The sequence below is a fragment of the Buteo buteo genome, chromosome 11, assembly GCF_964188355.1.
Source record: "Buteo buteo chromosome 11, bButBut1.hap1.1, whole genome shotgun sequence".
NCBI classification, from domain to species: domain Eukaryota; kingdom Metazoa; phylum Chordata; class Aves; order Accipitriformes; family Accipitridae; genus Buteo; species Buteo buteo.
In genome coordinates this window covers 8,718,952-8,741,008 of record NC_134181.1, presented here as the reverse complement: position 1 = coordinate 8,741,008, position 22,057 = coordinate 8,718,952, and the positions used below count along the sequence as shown (strand labels likewise).

General features: G+C 36.8%; 1 protein-coding gene across 2 annotated transcripts in view; it reads left to right on the top strand.

Moving 5' to 3' along the window:
* Positions 1-310: 310 nt before the first annotated feature.
* The window catches only part of CDH8 (cadherin 8), a 151,559-nt gene continuing 129,812 nt past the window's right edge, over positions 311-22,057 (top strand). Inside the window, exons 1-3 of one of the 2 annotated variants that reach the window (XM_075039990.1) lie at positions 311-341; positions 15,110-15,198; positions 15,292-15,554. In XM_075039990.1, coding sequence (XP_074896091.1) covers positions 15,303-15,554 — 252 coding nt within the window. In that variant the 5' untranslated portion in view covers positions 311-341; positions 15,110-15,198; positions 15,292-15,302. Of the gene's footprint in view, positions 342-15,109; positions 15,555-22,057 lie in introns of those variants that run through there. The other variant, XM_075039991.1, reaches the window with a different exon arrangement.

The window sequence follows — 22,057 nt, the reverse complement described above, 5'->3', positions numbered from 1 at the left end:
CCACATCACTTCACAGTTACATTTGGCAGGCAGGCACGTTGGAGCGCTCAGACCCGGAATTAGTGGATTTATTTGGAATATCCCTGCTTTCCTGGAGACGTGCTGCTGCCGCTGGCTTGTGCGAAGGGAGAAATTAATAACTGCACTTTAGCATGCAGGCACAGAAACCCGAGAAGCTAAGTAACCGGCATCTCCTCCAGCATCAGCAGCCTCAAAAAGCATGAAAAGAAAATCTGGAGAACCCTGCCTGTTCACAGGGACTGGCTAATGTTTTTTACCTCACCCTTTCAATCCATGCGTGAAGTGGCTGTCAGCAAGCGGTTTCCTTGGTCCTTGAAAGAGTGAGTATTCATTTTATTAATATTATTTATGTCTCACTGGCAGAGGGCTGTCTCTCTGTAGATTTCTTTTTGACTTAGTGTCTGTGTTCTTGCAAGGTGCACTGTGCGAGTGCCTTCCTCGTTAATAGGTACGGTATTAGGCTGAACTGTAGTGGCTCGTTAAGTCCAATGTTTTGAAATTCCTGATAATGAAAATGTCATGGGATTATAGTTAGGATTTTTATTTTGTTTTTTTTTTATTCCCTTGGGAGGAGGAGCGGTGCTGGTGTAGCTATTTCTCCTCCTGTTTTGTTTTTTGGGGAGGATTGGGTTTTTTTCCTTCCCTTCTCCCCCCCCCCACCCCCCCGTTTTAAAGGATCAGGAGGTCTTTGGATCACAGAGGGTTGCTTCTAAGGCTGGAGAACCCATTTCTTCTCCTTGTTTTCTTATTTAGTACAATAAATCTCTGGGCTGTTTCACTGTGTTGAGTAGATGCAGGGCTGCATTCATGCATTGAAATAGATTGCAGTTTTCGTGCTGAGAATAAAAATCACCCACCAGCCAGATATGTAAATGAGGGAGGAGGTGGCTGGAAGAACCGGGGGGGGGGGTGGAAATCCCCCTGATTTATCAGCATCCCTCCCTCCCCCCAAAGCTTTGTACCCCCTAGGTAAATAAATAGGAATGGTATGATAGCTTCCTTTCCTACTTTTAGAGAGGAAAGCATCCCAGAAATACTGCTCTTCCTCTTAAAAGCTGAGATAGGAATGAATCTTTAGCTATAACTAGCCAGGAGTCATCCCTGTCCCACAAGTTGTTTTCCTTCCCTTTCTTTGGTTGACTAAACAGATAATGCACCCAGCTGAAACTTCAGACAGGGAGAAAGCCCCTTAGCTCCAGTCACTCATTAGTTGCATCACTGCTAAGGCTCCCAGAGAAGAAATGCAGGAGTCTGTCGACCCCTGAAGCTGGCTGTTTCACTAAACGCTTCATCTTCTCTTTGAGGAAGGCAGAGGAGTAACACATCCTTACATTCAGCTTGGCTATAATATCTGCTGGGTAGCAGCATCCCAATTGGGAGCCCCAAGCTGTCAGACAGCATCCCTGCTAGACAGTATCAGACCTGTATACGGTGCTTGGCTGGGGAGCCTGAGAGGCACTGCAAAGCTTCAGCACAGAAAGCCTATGGCAGTTTCTATGTGGTTATTATAGAAGAGATTAATTCAAATCCTTATTTAGACACTGCCTACCGCCATGAAGGTGACACCACTTAACATAGGCAAGAATTCCTTTGTGGTTCATTGCTGTTCAGTCATGTCTTGAATCTGTCTCAATTCAAACAGTTTGCATTTAACACCAGACTAAATAGAGTGGAATCAATCCAACCTGGCACATAACGGCATTACACAAACCTGCTCGTGTTGCCAACAGGTATCAAACTCTATACCCTCACTTCCCCCTCCCTCTTCCTCTCTTTTAAACAGGCAGAAACACACATACTCTGTTTCATGCAAACGAGTCTGTCTGTCTTCTGAAGGTAGGAATAAATACTTGTACAACTTTTATAAAGGCTGACACTTCTAAACAGCCAACTTGATCGTATAAATGGCTCACCATTTGTGTCTCTGGGTATCACAGCCAGATGTTTTTTGGGCGGTGCTGATTGTAAGAAATCAAATAACATTAACTGTTTATTGTTTCAAATCTACCATGTTAGTGCTTAATAGAAGGGAAGCCAACAGCTGCTCACTTCAGTTTCAATTAAAGAATAGAGCTGATAACTACCAAAGCTATAGATAAAGAATCCTCTTAACGTCACTCATCCTCTTGTGGAAATTCTTCAAGAGTTTCTCTGCTTTAAGGATAAAGAGAAATATGCAGTACTTTTGTATGAATGATATTACTTCTCTATGTTCAATACCAGATTGTTAGGAACAAGAAGAGACTTCATAATAGGCTTCTCAGTAAAAATAAGTAAATAATAAATACATTCAGAAGACTGAAAAATTACCCTAGTGTATGTTTTCTCCATTCTGAATAAAATAATAAAGCAGCTAGAAGAAGTTAGTATTTTGCATACCTGTGAAATTATCAGATTCCACACCCATAAAATGTGGTAACATCAAAACCCAAAAGGTCTCTGGAATGTCACCTCCTAGCTTAATTGTATGAATGTTTGTGACAGAAAAACCCTAAGAAGGGAAGTGATTATTATGTGGTATTCTGGTCTAAGGTTTTCATTTATTTAGCCTTATTGTTCTACCTTGCTGCATACAGAATGAGCACAGCTTTCTAATAGCTTCCTCCTAGGCTTGCTATTTATTAACTCTCCCTCCTTTTTTAAAAACTTGCATCCTGACTATAAAGAACTTTGATTTCCATGCCCAGTTGTAAGCTGAGGGTCTTCAGTGTCCTCAGAGATTGAAGTAGTTCATGAAAGTTGGTTCTTGAGTTATACAGGTGAGCAATTTGTTAACTGAGCAGGCTGCTAGCCAAGAAACTAACTTTGGACATTTTCTTCAATATTAAAAAAAATTGATAAGAAGTACGTGTGCCTGCTTAACAAATGCAACTGGTTTTAATAAGTATCCCTATATAGGACATCTACTCATTTTACACCATTCATTTAAATTAAAAAAAAAAAAGTTTTCATTTCTGTGAGATGAGGTAGAATCCTCTTTAGACAAAGTCGCTCAGTGCTTTTTCAGTATACTTTAGTCATTCCTGTCAGCTCCTGCTACTGAAGTCCAAAACAGAGTTGTAAAGGGGGAAGTAGTCCCCCAATCAGATTTAAATTTACTTTCTTTGTCATTTGTAATCTTCAGAATTTTTCCAATAATACTGCACCTTTACCAAATAAAGTAATTGATCCCTGGACACCTTATTTGTATCACTATTAACATATGCTGCATCATCTTCTCTACAAAAAATATACTTGTACTCCCTTCTTCAGGATACAGAGCTTTACAAGTAAGAACATGTAATCAGCAACGGATATAGATTTAGGTCTATTACCCCTTGAAGTGCTTCCTGAATTTTATTTCTATTTCTTCTTGCACAGTTGCAGATTTCATCTTTTAAAAGTCTTCATTTCAGAAGACCTAAGAGCCCTACAGACTTTAGCTGGCACTTTTTCAGCCAAATTAGGAGCCTGGAACCCACCCACCTGACCTTTGATACATACAGATAATTTAATTTTCAAAGCTTCAGAGGCTTTAAAGGGGAAAAAATACTGACCTCCTAAGTTTATGAACAAGAAAGAAATGTGAACGTGTACTTTAAGCTCTTGCTGCTGCATCCCTCTAAGTGATGATTATGCATACTCTGTAACAGAAAGCAACTGCTGTAGCTTATGCTACATAGTATAAACAGGTATTTTTATAGCATATCTAATACCATAACATACTGTATATTTTAGCAGCATTCCTTTTCTGTTCCGTTTTCCATTTTGATATTGATAAAGCTTGACCTTTTGCATATGCCATTAACATTGACAATTGTATGCTTACAGTATACACTATAGTTGTATCATAAGAGTCTTTCAACTATGAGTTTAAAATAATACAAACTAAATTATTTCAGTGGGAGGGAAATGCGAAGGCATTTTGAGCTTGGAACATTTTAAGCATCATTGCTACCATAAGATCGCATCAATAGAATTAAATTAGGTGATGGAAACTCAACATTTTTCTTAGTGTTGTTGCCATAGAAAAGGTGGCTCACTTCATAGCTTTCTGAACATAACTATTTGAGCAGTAGATAGACATAGAACAAAATAAAGTCCAACAGTCCAATTTGAGATTTCAAATGTGTATGTGTGTGTATGTGTATATAGATATATTCCCCCCGCTCGCCCAGATAGAGCCCTTTGTTCTGGAATCTGTTCAGCATGTTTCTCATTTTGTCAACCAAGTAAATAACATCAATGCAGTGGTATTTCAACTATATTAATAAAATTTTGTTCCCCCAAAACATTGGGTACTGATGGTATCTGAAGTGCTGGGTGGAAGCTGAAAAGGAAAGATGATTTCTGAACCAGTTCAGTTACCAACAGATAGAGTTTAAAGCATCTGACTCCAGGCAAGAGACTGATTTCTGGCTGCCTTAGTCATGAGAGTAGTCTTTATCTATGAATTGCAATGATAATGCTCATAGAATTGGTTTTCTAAGGTGTTGAGCATGATGTGTCTTGTGAAAAATTATTGTAATTGAGAATGATCAGCATCTTGGCTTGGATTTGAAATGAGTAATGTCAACCAGTCCTAGATCTGAGTAAGTGAAACCTTCCATGAGTAAGTGTCTACTGTACCGTGCCTATGTCATAGACAAGCTCAGAAAGGTGTTTCTCAGTGTGTCTTCCTTAGGTCTTTGCAAGTGGATGTGGGAGTTCAATGCATCATGAAAGCAGTCAGTCTTGGCAGTCATTAGCTCACAGTTTCAACTCTCTAATTTGGTGTACATTTGGTTGAAGTAGCTTACTCCTGGGAAGCAATGCTCAGCCTAATTTGAGGATCTTGAGTAACTATTTAAATCCATTTCCTTTGCAGTCACTGATTATCATAATCATATATATGTATATATTTTATATTTTTATGGGGTTTTAATATCTATCTATATATAAATCATTATATCAAAGCCCCTAAATACTGTTGCAAATGGACTGTATTCAGAGGTAGTGCACTTCATTAGTTGAGTTCTGCAACTGAGCAACACTTTAGATGTGAACCTCTCATAGATTAAATGTAACAGCTATGATTGCCTTTTAAGTAACAGATCATCAGTACTTAATTCTTAATGTTGCAGAAGTTTAGATTGAGTTCTGTATTCTAGTCTGTGGGCTTTATTTTTTGTGCATTTCCAAAAGTTAGATTAAAACAAACAAACAAATAAATAAAAAAAACCCAAAAACCTACCACCAAAATAAAAACCTCAACTTGGCAACTACAAAAGTAGTAAGTTCATGTTGGAGGACCTTAATTCTTTCTAAACAACTCATTTAAGTTGACAGTAAAACTGCATCAGATTCAATGAGGCAAAATTAAAGACCTTCACTTCTAATTTTATATGGTTCAGAAAGAAAGATTTGAGTAGGTTTACTGGAACAGTACTGTATGTAGTTAGAAAAGTCCAGTTATGTTCACATTTTTCCTTTTTCAAGATTTTTTTTTTTTATGTAAACACCCATTTATGCATATGGCTGGATAATTTATATAGCTTTCACTAAATCATCATGACCAGTCATAATTTTATATTCTTAGTTTAGTCAGAATATATGCCAGGAAAACTTGTGAGTTTTTCCTTAATTACTGTTTTGTTTAATTATGTAGAGAATACCTAATATTCTTTAAAGAAAACCAATGAAAATGAAAGCTCTGTTGTATATTCAAAAACGACTGAAAAAGAAGCCCATAAAGCAAGATATTTATGTTCTCCATTAATATTTAAACATTTTTTAGCAAGTACAGGATAAGCACATCCCAGCTGCTGAAACTCTCATGATAAACGATGCCCTAGGCAGAGCATGGTTAACACCCAATTCTCAGTCTCAGGCCAATCTGTTTGCCTTTTTATGAGCTTTCTTCATGTTGTGCACAACTTGCCTCCCCCCCCCCCCCCCAAAGTGATACAGGTCTTCAGATTATGTAATACACCCTCATAAAAATGAGCATCAGTTTGAGAGATGAGGCTGGCATGAGCTGAAGCTATTAAATCTATATGTAATGCAGTTCTATTTTAGTCAAAGGAAAATCACTTTAATCAGTGGACTGTAGAGAATAAAAATTACTTCAGTTCATTTCTTCCTCTTACTATAGAATGAAAACAATGCAGATACAACTATTTTTGTCATGTTTAAGTTTCTGGACCACCTTGGTTGTTCAAACAGATTTTTACTTTCTTCCCTCTCTGTTTTGAGCCTGCATCATGAGCTTCTCAGCACAGCAGCGTGAGGTGAAGTAATGCTTTGACACACATCAGTGGAGTATCTGACTCCCGTAAACCTGAAAACAAATCTTTTTTCTTAGTCGAAGAAGTGGAAGGGGAAGTTTGCAAATTCTTGCAAATTCTTTTCTTCTACAGTAGATCTAAAATAGCTATATTGTCATTTTAATGCTTATTCTTTTGGTATCAGCTGTCATGAAAAAGAAATAAGCCACCCAAAAAATCCACAACAAAAAAAACCCCAACCCTGAAATGTAGATACTCATTTAATTGGAGAGGAAATGCAATCAAACAAGTCATATTATTTCAATTGCAAACTGTGGAGCACATACTGCCTCTTTGTCCTGTATCTGTACAACATGTAGCACAGTTGGATTCATGACTGGAATTCCTGAGCACTACACAATGCAAGTAATACCAAAGTAGAAAAAATAGGTTGGAAGTGCTAATAACACACTTGGTGGGGTTTTTAAATGCATTCTGGTTCTGTAAAGTAGTGAACACTTCTGGAAAGACTGACAGCTTTATATACAAAGCATCAGAGACTTGGCAGCTTTAAAGTTGGCCCGTGTTGTTTTTACTGTTGAAGAGTAACAAAAATGTCCCCAATAAGAAATTTTGTTGATTTGGATAGAAGTTAAACAAGAAGCATGACATCTCAGGGCCAGGATACCTTTTTTTTTTTTTTTTTTCTTTTTCTTTTAAAAGGATTTCCTGAAAGTAAATATTTGCCAAAAAAAGTATAAAGAATATTTAGGTAGCCACTAACATAAAATAGACTTTGTAGATATGATAAAGTATCATGTTTAAGCAATCACAGAATAACAGACAATTTGCTACAATATGTTACTTTGATTAAAGTAGCTATATTTCAATGTAATGTACATGTCATTGTCTCTTTATCCCAAAGTATTAGTCAAGTTGTGTAATGACCTATATCCTTTCGCAGCCTCATCTCTACCTCAGAACACCAGTCATGGTGTTTCCTAGTTAAAAGAGTAAGGAAATTAAGGAAGATGAATTTATCTTAGAAAAGCTTTTCTAACCCTTCCTTTGCCTCTGAAACAGACCCCTAAAACGGAAGTAACCAGCTTTTGCCAATAATAATCTTATAGATAGATGAATAAATCACCCAATAAATATTGAAGGTCTAAATACTGAAGAAACTGTTGCATTTCCGTACCTGCCTGTGTATTTCTGCATGTCTATGTTTCCTTCCTCAGAGCAAGTTTATGGATTCCATCAGCTATATGCCTGATGCAGACTGAAAAAACTGTGCCCTTAGCATTTGACTCAAGCTTAGGAATGCAATAACTTAAAGAACTGTTCAGATGTCTTTAACTATAAAAAGTAGCAATGTATGACTAAGCTTAAAAAACCAAGTGGCATATCTTTGCACACTGAATCACTCTGTGCGTTTTTGTGTAGGACAGAACAGCTAAGACCAAAAGAAAGGGAAAGGTAGTGTCCGGTACTGTTGTTGCTGAAATAAGTAATTCTTTAGATAACTGCCTTTGATTCTCCAAGCAGCCATAAGCAAATTGCCACACGTAATATATCAAAATAAACCTAGACAATTGATTTGTACTTGTATTGGCAGGATCCTCTCCTGCACATCTCTGACAGCACAAAGTATACTTCAAGTGTATGTCACCCTGCTGCTATAGCAGAGTTAGCATAACGTTTCCCATCTCATTTTCCTTCCTTTGAAATTTCAGGTGCTTGGCCAAAGGAAAGGATGTGCGGATAATGCTTTTCTATGTTACAGTTAACTCCAGGTGACATAACAGTCCCTTAAAATCACTGTTAGTCAGTGAAATTTAGAGCAGCTACAAAGTACAATTATGATTTGGGGCAATGCCTGCAACATGCATGGCCCAGAATCTGGCTGCTGGCTCGCTGCCGTTTTCAGCCCCTCTCCACTGCGTGGTGGTGTGTACTGCTCGTGGTCAGGATCACTGGGAGTTCCCCTCCTGACAGGCTGTTCTCAGAACAGCACATCTGACTCTGCCACCTGGCTGCAGCTGAGATGGTAGGAGATGTTTCCATCCCTAAAATCTGCCAGCATCAATGAACAGAAATACATCAGATTGCCATAGTCACATACCAGTAGTCCATCAGAGTTTTATTTAAGCAGTTTCATTGTCCCTAATTGCTTGTTTTCTTTTCCAGCAGTTATCCTCCAGTTCTGTTGATTCAACTATTTGTCTGACTGCTCTCTAAAGCATATAGTCAAGCTTCATACGCTCTTTGGCAGCACAGCTGTTTTCAAAACTTTCTGTTGTTGTCCTGTAGTTTATGGACTCTTTAGCTGTGCAATGATCTGGGTTATAAACTTGAAGGAAAAGACTTCCTGAAATAGGGGGTTGCAATTTTTTTTAAACCCACATTTCTGGCTTACAAATAGCACATCTGCAGGGATAGTAAACTGCAGTGAAGAAAGGAATGGGGATGAAGAAGAATTATTGGAAACATGCAGCTGGCGTGTTGCAGGGGCAGGGTGGGGGCAAGAACCTCTTAAATTAAAATTGCTCTTGGTGGAAGAATAGCATGAGCAATGACCTAACCCAGCTCTGTCAAAATGATTTGGTTTAAAAAACACCTTACTATTAAAAGCGTTTAAGTTAACAAGATCAGTTTGACAGAACTGGGTTAGGGAGTGACTATGTATACAGTTATGCTGGCAGATAAAAGAGGCAGTAAAGTCTAGCCAGGGCATGCATGCAAGTGGCACTTTGCAGTGGGCACTGCAAGGATGATATGAGCTACTGCCATAGTAGCATGTCTGATTACAGCCTCGGTCCCTCCTCATCTTGCAGTGAAGCGGCGAATTGCTTTTTAATTTTAATTTTTGGGGGGTATGTGAGTAATCTTTACACAAATGAGTAATCTGCTGAAGAATAGTAGTTATTATTTATGGCAAGAAATACTCACTCCTTTGCAGTGGAAACATGAGAGTGATGCCTTATCCAAGGTAATTTAAAGTCCAGCTCAGGTACAATATAACTGATATTTCCTGGAAACAGAATGAGTATGTAGAAAAGTTATGTGGGCAAGTATGACATAGCTATTTGTTGGTTATGGTGTCTTGATAGTTCTATTCTGATGGACTTTGGGTTTGTTCTGCTTTAATGGCAAATTAAAATCCTTACCATAGTTCTCTTATAAGTAAGAATTATTCCTACGAGTGAGACTGGAGTGTTAAGGCCTTATATTTTTACCGTTGAAAACTTAAGGCTCTATTGTGCTGCCAAAAGAGGATCAATGAAGGAAAGATAATTGTACTTCTCACGGTGGGAAGGCTTTGCATCACGTTGCTGCTATTGATGGAAAAGGACCCTGTCTGAATCCTTGAGAAATGGGTCTAGGAAGCATAAGTGGTAGTATAGCCAATACCTGCAGTAGTAAAAGTAAACCTAAAGAGCTTAAGGAACAGGAAGAACAGTGTGAAGTCAAAAAAAACTCCAAAAGATACTCTAGCTACTGTGGGGACAAAAAAACTGGAGGGAGAGAAATGGCCAGAGGTAAAAAAAAAAAAAAAGTAATTTGAACAATAACAAGGAATTTGCTTGAATGTTAACAAAGGAAACGCTAAAAGGTACAAAATACCTACACCTGTGTACAGGCTGTCAAAATGGACCCCAATTTTGCAGACCTATTGACAGGGGAAACACAATTCCTGATCATGAGCTCTGGGAAACCTGTGATAGTGTAAGGAGAAACTCATTGTTGCTTCATGAATTTCAGATAAAGGAAGTCACAAGATGTAAATTTTTGTCAAGGACACCTGATTAACCTTCCTATTTTATTTTTCTAACCTATATTAAAACTGATACCCACAGCTCTATTTTGCAGGAATAAGAATCCTTATTTCTGGCTGAAATTAAATTAAATTCATTCTTCTGGACACGAGAGCCCACATGGATTGGGTGGAATTTCGAGGCTCCAAAGGAAGCATGCAAAATGCATAGGCTATCTGCCTGCTGTCACACAGTGCTAGTTGGAACTCTCTAGGTGAACTGTAAATGAATGCCCCTCATCAATTACTTGAGGCTGCTTCTATTGTAATATGGATTTGCTTATATTGAATTAGCATTAAAGGTAGAGATTATGCATGAAGTTATCTAAAACTTTTTTACTAGAAATCCATTGCCATTAAGTATTGTTTACCTCCTCATGTTGTGGCAGTCTGATATCAGTCTTCTGAATGCATACTTAAGGGGTCATTTAATGTACACAAAAAAAAGATCCTGAAAATTCTACCAAAAAAAACTGCTTTAGGCAAAGATCACCAAATTTTGTCTGGCATCTCTAGTGTAACTTATTTAAATAACCAGTATTTCATGTTTGGGGGTTTTTTTACCTGAATAATACACTCTAATGAAATAGCGAAGTCAAAGGGCTTTTCTGTTGCATATCATCACTATGTAGGATAAGGTAAATGCAAAATGAAATAAAGAAAAAACTTTGTTGCGATTCTTAAGACAAGCCTCTGTGTCTCTTATGTGAAGAAACGCTAGAGTGGCTCTAAAATCTTTTAAACTAAGATCATGGTGTAAATCATGCTTCTTTTTCGATAAGAAGTTTATCTATTAAACTACTTTTATTAACTTTTGTTAAAAAGATTAATAATCTACTGCATTCCAGTGTTCTCCTTTTAAAGCTACAACATGATTCTAAAATACCTGTAGCAAAATTAGTTACATCAGAGACACTAGCCATCATAAAGCTTTCCACCACTCATATACAAAATGAGAACTGTCATCAGTTAGTACATCTACTATAACTATCTGCTGTCATACCTGGTTCTAACTTTAAGCAGGCAATTAACTCATACAAGTAATTTACATAGATTTTAGTTCCAAAAGAGATTGCAGTATGTATTACATTAATTTCTAAAGTTGGTATGCTAGTTATGTTCTAGTGTTAGGTTATAAACTTGTACTTCATTGTAATTACTTTTTGTGTTGTATAAAACTTAGGCGCTCTATGGCCTAGAGTTGTATGAGTATTGCTCCAGGATGGATGTTGCTGTTAATAGAATAATATTTTTCTAAAACTATATCAGCACATACCGTAAGTGGAAAACAAACCACTCAGCTTTATCTGTATTTCTCTATAGGTTCTGCATGGACAACCAAATTTATGAATACAGTCTTATGTTTTTGAAACATAGGACAGTTATCTGAATCTCTGCTACCTGACATAGTGTCACATTTTCTTTCCTCTCTTTGCTACATTAAAGAAATTCTTTATATTTTCAACATCACTTTCCCCTCTCAGGGATGAAGGAAGAACTAAAGCTGTTTTGTCAACAGCTATGCTAGATTAGAGTTGTATCTGTAGTTGTATATATCATACACTATACAAGGAAACCACTTAGAAGAGCAGTGAAGTTTTGTTAAAGATAACAGCCCAGGGCCATTTGAATATGTGCAAATTTGAAGCAAAAATTGTGCTTTTATCAACACCAACAAAGTCTTTATGAGGCTGGAAATACACTCTTTAAGGGCTGTGTGCTTGTCCTCTTTTGGTTTCTTAGCAAAAGGTAGTTCTGGCTTCACTGGAATAATTTTGCTGACATTCTATACTCACTGCTTCTTTAGACCCTGGCATAATATAAGAAGGGGAAAGGCTACTGTGCCTCACCTGCTAGTCTTCCCTGATTGCCAGATCTCCCTTTACATGTAGCTTTTTAATATTGTTATAGTAGCCTGATTCAGTAGCCATATCAGTTTCTCCTACACATCTAATACAGAGGATTATAATTTAACTGCCAGGCATTTCTTGATTTTCATATTAGCCTATATAAAAATTGCAGGGCCAAGTATTCAGTAATGCTTTCCATCAGCTCCCAACCAACGTGGTGTTCTGCTCCCAGTAATGGAGGAGAAAATTTATTTCCAAATTTGGTAAAAAAATTTGGGGACAGTACAATCTCCATGCATTGCACGAAGTAAATGCCACAATTCACTGATAGAGCAGTGAATCCCAAATGAGAGTCTGTTTCTCAAATAAATCTCAACAGGCTCCACCAGTCTAAGTTGAACTATAGAGAAATTTATCCAACTCTACTGTTGCACACTTGATCATGTTCCCCTGCAGTACACTAATACATGAAAAAGCCCCATCAGATTTTTTTCTTTACCCTGCACTGCCTAACACTTGCCTAACTTTCCTGTTGGTACTTAAGAATCTCACAGTTTTGTGTTCATTGAGCTTATGTAACTACTTTTCACGGGGTTATTTCATTGAGTTGGTTTTAATGAAATGGTATGTGCATTACTAATATTTTTGGTGTGCTTTTGACTCTTGTTTGCCTTAAGGTATTGCTAAATAGGGGGCTATTGTGAGGATGGTCCAGCCACAGGGAATCTTATGCATTAGTGCTAGTGGATAGGTCCTAAATTTGATTGAAGTGAAGAGTAGCAGGCAGGAAGTCTGGGGGAGGAACTGAGGAGGGATGCACTGAAATGAGCTTAATGCTTGCCAAGGATTCAGAGTGGCAGTCTGAAAAACAAATATCCTGTTCTTTCTTCAGACAAAAATGTTTCTGTGAGCATCATATTGTTTTATCTCATTTATTTCATCTCTTTTAGAAGGCAGCCTGTGTAGATTAATTACGAATTGTTTTCAAAAAGCTTCTTGACTATGAAAAGAAGTGCTTTATTATTATTTGGTCCTGTGAGTAAAAAGAATTATACTAATTTGTACTGGGAGAGTAAGAAAGTCAGTCATGGCCCACTTGGGTTCTTTTTATAAGGCTTTCTTGGACAAAGAATGTACTATTCTGTTTCTGGTGGACATCTATTTCTGGGTCAAAAATCACTTTGTATATAAAAACTGAAAACTCAGCTACAGAAAAGGACTCTCAAGTTGCGTTTTCAGTTTATGCCCCCAGTTTTGAATTTAATCCTGGATATTGTTTGAAAATGATGTCTATTACTCTGTTTTATAGTGGTTCTATTTCTCCTGTGTTTCAATTCTTGCTCCAATGAAGAAATCAGAAAAAATCTGTCCCCTGGCAGACATGTGCACCCACAAGTCCATATGCACAAGGATCCCATACAAACACACTTAACCGCTTTCATTGAAAGTTTGGCTGTTTCTCCCTTTTGATACCTTCTACCACCAAACATGCCCCAGGAAATCTATCTTTTTAACATGTGCCATAAAGCAGCAGTAGTAACCTCCATTTAATTCCCTAGACCGTCAATTAGTCAATTAGACTGTTTGCTCCTCATCCTCTTCTGGGATTGAGAGAATGACGAGAGATTGAAGGCCTCTCTTACTTCCCTCATGTTTTTTCCAAAATTTCATTGCAAGAGCATAGTGTATTCTCCGACTTCTTTCCATGTCAGTCAGCGATGAGGCCTGTAAGCCACAGTTACTTCTGTAATGGATATTCACTTCATTCTTGATGCATTGTCAAAGCACTGCGCTATTAGCTTACCATTCTTCCATGCTGCTTGAGATATTGAGTTTTAGTTTGATAACAGCTCTTCTTCCCTTTTAACAAGACAGTTTGCTCACAGTTTTAAATTTTCATGCAACAGATTTCACAGTTGCTTTGGCAATTACTGAAGTTTAAAAAAAAATTACTTTTTACATTGTTTGCTTTTAAAATAACAGCTAACTTTTACTGGTGGTGTTCATGTTTTCAGATATTCTCTTCCATGAGTGTGTATGAACCTAAAAAAAAAGAAACAACTCCCCCCCTGCCCAAAAACAAACAAACCAAACCCGAACCCCCAAGATTTTCATAGACGTGTAACACTAGAACTCATTTTAAAGTGGAGAAAAAAACCAACAGCCTAGGACATAGTTTAAGAATAGACATTTCTACCTATTTTGTATATAGTGGTTTCTTATGAGATTGATTGTTTGGATATTAATCAAAGAAAATATATCAGGAATCTTTTTACATAACTCCAACCTTATTAGAGTAGTTGTAATCCAGCCCTTCTCTCTTAGCCATGTCCCATCTATCTTTCTAAGTGATCCATGGCTGCATTTCAGGTTTTGCCAATCAGTGCAGCATTAGGAAGCCCTACTATGTTAACTTGCTTGTGCATTTCAAGGAATATTTACACTGAGATGAAACCTGATGTGGCTGCCTAATGGGTGGAAAGGGTGGGTGGGGAAAGAAGAACAAAATGCTCCCAAGTGTCCATCAAAGAAAATGTCTGAGATAAAATGTGACTCTGCTGTCTCTGAAAGTGAGAGAGGGACACTAAGAGTCCTGTAGTGCAGATATGCATAAATGTGCTTACTTAGGTTCTGGTAGTGGTCTGGTTTGGGGATAATGGATTTCGCAGTGGACTTACCAGTCCTGTTCCTCTGCTGGCCTGTGACAGTTTTGCTGAGCTGTGTGCTGCTGCAGCTAGATGATTACTAAAATGTGAATGTACCGCTGGAGCCTTGTGCACTTAAGAGAAGTAATTTTTTTTTTTCCTTGTGGAGGAAAAGAGAGTAAGTCTGTATGCTAGAACATTATTTTGTTTGACTTTTATTATTTGACATGCCAAGTATTTATAGTTGACTACATAAAAAAGTACAGGCTAGCAAGAAGGCCAGGAGCTTCTTCAGACCCTAAGACAAACTGCAAGTAAAATGTTTTCCTGAGTGTGTGTAATCATTTATCTGGGTCTTCTCTCACTATTTCATGCAATGAAGGAATTCACAGATCACTTTATTTCTTTAATCCATTTAATAGGCACTAATATTATGTGCTGCAAATTTAAAACCTAATATGGTTTGTTTGTGATGTAAAAGTAAATAAGATCTTTCTGAATGCTTTCCTAAGCTCTTTAGTCACTGATTTGACCTTTTTTTTTTCCCCCCACCAGGAATCTTTAATGACTGGAAAACTCAATGGATCATGTTTTTATAATCTAAGCTATTTTTACGTTGACTGTGCTGTACACATGGAGGAGCTGTAAGTAAATGTTCTGTACTGCATGATGAATTGGATTGCTACAGTCTGGAGGAAAGCAAAATAATAATTTTATTTCTGTGGTGATTTGCGTAGCTTGTGGTACAATGCCAGAAAGACTAACGGAAATGCTTATGGATACATGGACTCCACTAATAATATTATGGATTACTGTCCTTCCTTCCATTTATATGGCTCCAATGAATCAATCTCAAGTACTACCAAGTGGATCAAGTACAGGACTAAAAAGGCTAACTGAAGAACAAAGAGTTTTGAACCGTTCCAAGAGAGGTTGGGTTTGGAATCAAATGTTTGTATTAGAAGAATTTTCGGGACCTGAACCAATACTAGTTGGCCGGGTAAGGCAAGATTTGGTTTTTTTCTCTTGAGTATGTAAATGTATAGCATGTGAAGGTCTTCAGTCATCTGGACTTTTCTAAGAAATTCAAATTTGAGGTGCTCTGTTACTCTGAAATTCTCTAATATCCATACCTTTGTGCTTTAAATTTACCTCATTTTAGGTATATGGTTTCCTGGTTAGCTAACCTTCTATTTACAACAAAATTATGCATATTCTATTTGCCAAAAATACACAAGCACGTGCATGTCCTCTCTTTAATATCGTTAGTCACCGCTCTTCACTTCTGTCAGCTGAAGATTTTCACTAAACCAGCTTTTTGTAATAAGTTCCTATTAATTCAAAATATGTTCCTATTCATTCGTTCAAAAAGGTTGTTACACCTATAGGCCATTTTCTATCTCCAGCCTGCTTTACACAGAAGTTAGTTATGCTCTGAGAATTTTTAAAAACAAAATCAAAAAGGGCAGTGTAGTATATACAGCAAATTACAAGGTACTAGTTTATAGGGAGGTTCTGATAAACACACATATGAAATATCATTATTGCCACAGATTTTGTAATTTACTTTCAAAGTTAGGAAGATAACACAAGGAAAATTATCATGTTTTAATATGTGTCCTAGCTTGCCTGCTGCCTTAAACCTTTGATTATTGCCATGCATTAGCTTATTCTATAGCTCCGTATATTACCCCCAGTCAGTGTATCAGCCTTGCACTTTCCCTGAAAAGAGATCATGGGCCATCTGCATTCGTCAGGAATGAATTATCTTTAGAATTATTCTTAGAAAAAAATTACCTGTTCCTAAATGCATGTTTGGCCTATAGTGAGCAGTTATAAATACCTTGATTGTTTATCACTAAAGTTCAGTTGCCTTTGAATAACCAGGTATGGTATCGTCATATTACCTGGCTACTGAAATTGAGTAAAAAAAAAAAAAAATAATTAAAAAAAAAAATCTGCAGGTCAGAAATAATGGATATCAGTTAATTTCATGATAATTTTGGAAATGTTATTGGTAAATGAATAACATATAGTATAATATAGGGACTGTCAATATTATATCTATTGATAGCTGTCAATAGCTATATCTATTATTGAAGAGAACACAGATCAAGTGCATTTCTAAATTTTTCCTAGTAGCCACTTTCCAGTCGAAACTTAGGGTCAGAAGGTGTAATGAGCTTTTTATCCAGTGACTCTTGAGCACTGTGTGAATTTATACTTGTATCAGGTATTATATATCTGTTCTCATTTGGTTTTCTGTGGTTAGCAACATCTCAATTTCAGAGAGATAGCAATATGCTTATTTCAGTTCTTAAAATATTTTATCCAACCCATTCTTTTTAGAATATTTTGGTCAAGCTTTTAAATGATTTTGAGTTGCTTTTGAGTAGCTGGGGAGAATCCTGAGTTTGTAGTACTTTGATTTTCAGGGTATATCCAAGTCTTAATATTTTTACAATATTACGTTTTTTTGGTGGGCAAAATATCCTGAATTGTTGAAGTCATGAGTGAATGGAAGTGAGTGGGTTAAACTAAGCCAAACTAATAAAGACATTATCCCATCTTCTGCTGGCATTTTGAATAGAATTAGCTACCCTAAAATGCTGTGACAATCTATTTGTTGAGACTGCCTCATAATTAAAACACTGCATGATATAGATGGAAACGAGCAAAAAGTGAAATTTGCTCCCATAGGGAGAAATCCTTGGCTTATTCATGGAAATTGGCTTAAAATATTCTTGTAATTCTTGTCTGTATTTTTTCACTCTCTCCAGAAAAATCATCCATATTTCTGACTTATTTTTCTTTCCTAAGTACTATAGGTGCTTTCAAACTCTGCTGTAGTCAGTAGAAACAGAGGTACTCCACATCTTTCAGAGCTGCTCTTAATCCTTCCTGACTATAAAGCAGCAACTCCCTCAATTATAGTTCTTGACAATCCTTCCTCCCAAAAGTCAAATGTGTACAGAATGTCACAAGCAAAATGCTCTCCTTCTCCATGAGTTGGGCTATGGTTTGTCCTCTGTGATGCTCGTTGGTTTCTTACCCGTTGCAATTTAAAAATAACCTCCTTTTCAGAACTCACAGTAGATTTGCACTTACCTAGTTCCTCCACATCCCTTTTTTTACTTATACTCTTCCTCTAACCTTTCAATTTTGCCCCCTGCCAATGGATTTGCTTGGGTTATCTCCTTCATTCTGTGGCTTTCTTTATCAACTATTTTTCTGTGCTATGACTAACCTTGATGTCCCCCACCCCCAACCCCAGACTTTGAATGAAGGGTGCTCTGTAAAATAAGATATAGTGAATTAATGTAGAGGGGCTTAATATTGTGGAAAGAATGATACCAAACGTATGCCACCTGCCTGCTGCATTTTCTGGGCATAGATGTGGTTTTGTGCCATTATAGAGGCAGTATATATATATGCTTGTATGTGCTTTTTATATGTTCAAAGTACTGGTATAATCTCCAAACAAATTTATTATTTGACAGTTAATTGTTTCAAAGGGAATATTCTTGAAGCAAATCTAATTATGTAGGTTTTGGTTGCAGTTTTTGTCTCTTCCTACACTATTGTAGAGTACATGGTCATGTATGGTTTGTACAAACATGTAATTAGGTGCTCTAGATAGTAAATACAAAAATAAGGGTTTGCACAAACAGAAATAGTATCTACACAAGCAGAATTTGATGTGTGTTCTCAAACATACCTTTAAAGCCCACTGAAAATTCAGCTCTTAAGAACTGCTCAGAATAATGTTGATACTTAAATAATGTTTTTCATGTCAGTGGGTAGAAAGGCACTGAGTAGGAGCATTTGATTCTAATGGAATTGAAACGTATATCGGCAAAATAAAACTGAAAATTGAGGTTAATTATAATAAATATAACAAGAATACTAATTGCTTTCTAAAGAAAAACCTGAATATAGAGTCTATGCATTCATTCTGTTAGTTGAAAAGATCTCATAGCAAAGTTTCTGAAATACAGAGAAAGTTGAGCAAGACAGGATTTACAGAGAAACGTAGTATCATTTATTAGGCTGCTCAGTTTCTCCAGGAGAAACAGCTTCTAGGCATAAAGACCCTTCTTCAGAATTTTAAGTGTGGCAATACAACTGCACACTCTTCAAAGGTACTTGTTCATTGCTGTTCTGCATGAATATATATTAATAAATGCATTCCAAATGTATTTACTCTAATAAATGAAAGAATGTGTGGTGAGACTAATAGGGGGATTTAATGTGACTTCTTAAAGCATGGTGGTTTTCTTCAATGACTTGAGTAAAGGAGAGGAGAAAATCTTATGCTTTCATTCTTGAACTTCTTACAACAAGTTTGAAAAATATGCACTTTTAATGTCAATTTTTGTCATTATATTCAGTAGGATCAAGCTCAAACAAAATAAGCCCCTCTACTTGAGTTCACACATCTGTAAAAAATGTATGAATACTTATCTCTTAGGGTGTTTCTGAATTTATGAGATTTCTCTATAAAATGCTACAAACAGTCTAGTTTTTCTTTTTTTTGTCTGTATTAGTATTGCATTTATTTTGTCACACGGTATTGGAATAATCTGTATTTTTTTGATCTGTACATGTAGAAATGTATATATGCATTTTCAGAAACCTACAAAGTAACCTTTTTCATGTTTGTGTGACATACTTCAAATGAGTTTGGTTTTGTTCACAGCAGTACAATACAGAGAGATAGATTTACAAATACCCTTTCATACTTTATGTCTTTTTTTTTTTTCTTCATCCATAGAAACAGGTACGTACTTTACAAAGCTACTGCATCTACTTTAGAAGACTCCATATACTGCATATTGCTGTCAGCAGTTTGCAGGCCTCCCAGTGGCTGACAACCTCATTCAAGTGTAGAGTGATATGTCTTGTGACACTGCATGCTGTCCCTGTGGACTTGATTAGTTAGATAGAACTTTTACTTGATATACACTGCTGCATTTTCTTAGTCTCCTCTGCATGCATTTACAGCACCATGGCAGATGTGCTGTGAAATCTGTGGTGTAGCAAATGCCACTGTTCTTTCACAGGAGACAGCCATCGAATTCACAATGAAATAGATAATGGAGTTAAAAAGCATTAGGAAACTAGGTTTTGGGTATATAATTGTAGATCCTGTTTTACGGAACATGTGTTGTTTGTGATGTTTTCAGTGGGATAGGACCTGGTTTAATGATGGTTTTTAAGCAAAAATCTGGGATAGTTCATGTGTTAACAGTTGTCATTTGTAAGTACAACGCAAGGAAAGAACAGACGAGGGAATGAGGGTGACAATAGTTGTTTGTTTGTTTGTTTTTATTTCCCTGGCTTACCATTAAATGAATCAGCGGTTAGGTCCAGAGACAAAAAACCACTAATGGTCAGTCAGATTGGTGCTGTTTCTGTGATGATACTCCTCTAGCAGTGCTCCCTGGTTTCTCCCAGAACCTTCCCCACACTTTTTTGAATGTACCTATTTCCAGTCCCAAAAATATTGCATACTTTGCACACAGTCTCTGTGATGAGAGATTTGTAAAACGAGCCGGGGAGACCAGCACCTGTGTCACATGCACAGCTGCTATGTCACATCTGTGGCATATGGTCAGTAGAAGAGCTGTGCTAGCTCTTGGGAAGTTGCTCATAAAAGCCTGGACAGGGGAGGAAACAGACTAAGTTACTGAGACTCCGAAAGAACGTGGCCGGGTCAACTCTTCAGTGTAGTGGAGTCTCAAGTAGACATTTTTTATCTGTGACTGTGGAATTTTCCTTCCTTGCTTCTGATTTACATGGTATGTGTCTTTTCACTCTGTTAAATGCAGATTTTTTTTGTATGGCTTGTAGGATGAGGGAGCTAGACAACTTTTGCTTTTTAGAGCAATGGAGATTTTTCCCTTGGTGTATGGGGCTTAGGTTCAGGCCTTTAGAGGAGAAATAATTTTCCTGTAGGAGGAGCAGTAGAGAGGCATCATGTTTTCACAGTTAAGTGCTTCAGGCTGTGCTACTGTAAAAACCGAACCTGGAAATGCAGAGAGCACTTATAAATAGCTTCAAGCTGTATGTTCTACATTATACATGCTTTATGTGATCTTTGATTTCATTGCCAACATACATTTTCTCTCTTAACAAGGAAATGGTAAAATCTTACTTGTTTAAAATTATAAATAGTTCTGTTGAAGTACAAGTGATACATATATGCCAGGTAAACAAGGTTTTAATTAACAAGTACTTTCCATATGTTTTCCTTTCTATTCCTGCATTGAGCTTGTGATTATAATGGCTGCCTGAAAATACTGTTGTACTCAAGTGATACAAACCAGAAATGTATAAGGCTCTCTTTACTTTATGGATGAATTACATGTTGTTTCCCTGAATAGAAGAAATAATTGTGAAATATAGGTGTAGTATAGCCCTAGCATAGGTTTCATAGGATATAACATTGTCCTACATTAATGCATTGTTGAAGTTTTCACAGTTAGAACAACAGAAATCAGAACACCGTGTTATATAGATTCTCCTCTCTTCCTTCTAATATACACTTGTATGTTTTGCTATCTATGATTTAAATGCATGCCATAAAATATTCAATATCTGAAATGTTCCAAAGTCAACATAGCTTTCTGAGCCCTAGATTTTTGTTGTTGTTTTGCAACCATAATTATACTCTAATTTTCCTACTTATCTTTAATAAACTCTCAGAAGCTGAAATGTATCATTTATTTTGCTACTGTATACTTTATGGAAAATACTAATTCCCCCTGCCTTTTGTGTGCTTCTAAAGAAGAAGAGATGACTGTATACTTCATAGAATGCTCCAGTGTGCATGGTCTAAATCAGCTTAGTAAGCATGAGTGTAAGTAGCTCTGAGAAAAACTCTTCTTAATTAAATGTTGCTGCAAAGACAATAAATATAGTATACAACATTTTATAGAAGCCTGATAAAAATAGTGGGTTTTAAACAAATATTCCTGAGTCTGCACAATTTTAATTTCTTTCTTTTTAACTAAGTACAAGTTCCAAGAAATTTCTTCTTGGAACATATAGATTTAAAAAAGGGCAGTTTGACTGAAGTGAGCCACCAGTGTCTACATTTTCTAATACAGTGTAAAAATAATTCTACTGATTTCTCTTAGAGTTAACAAACAAAGGCCTATCTTCAGACTCTAAAAATCTCATTTCTGTGTATTTCTGAGCAAGGTTGAACGCTTTCATGATCCCTCATCTCCAGTCTAGGGGCATGATATAAACACAATTTAAGCAGAGTCACAGGTTAAAACACTTATGTCAGTTAATACAACTGGACTGGTAATAACTTCAAAGACGCGTTTCATCAGATGCCTCCTCTATTTCTGCCTCACGCTATTAAAGTAACAGAGTAAAGAAGTGGCACATACCAGTATGGGCCATTAATGTGGAAAGCGCTTAAAGCAATGCATTATAATGTCAAGTTATGAATCCTGCATACCGAAGGGTCAAGCTGCAAAACACCAGGCA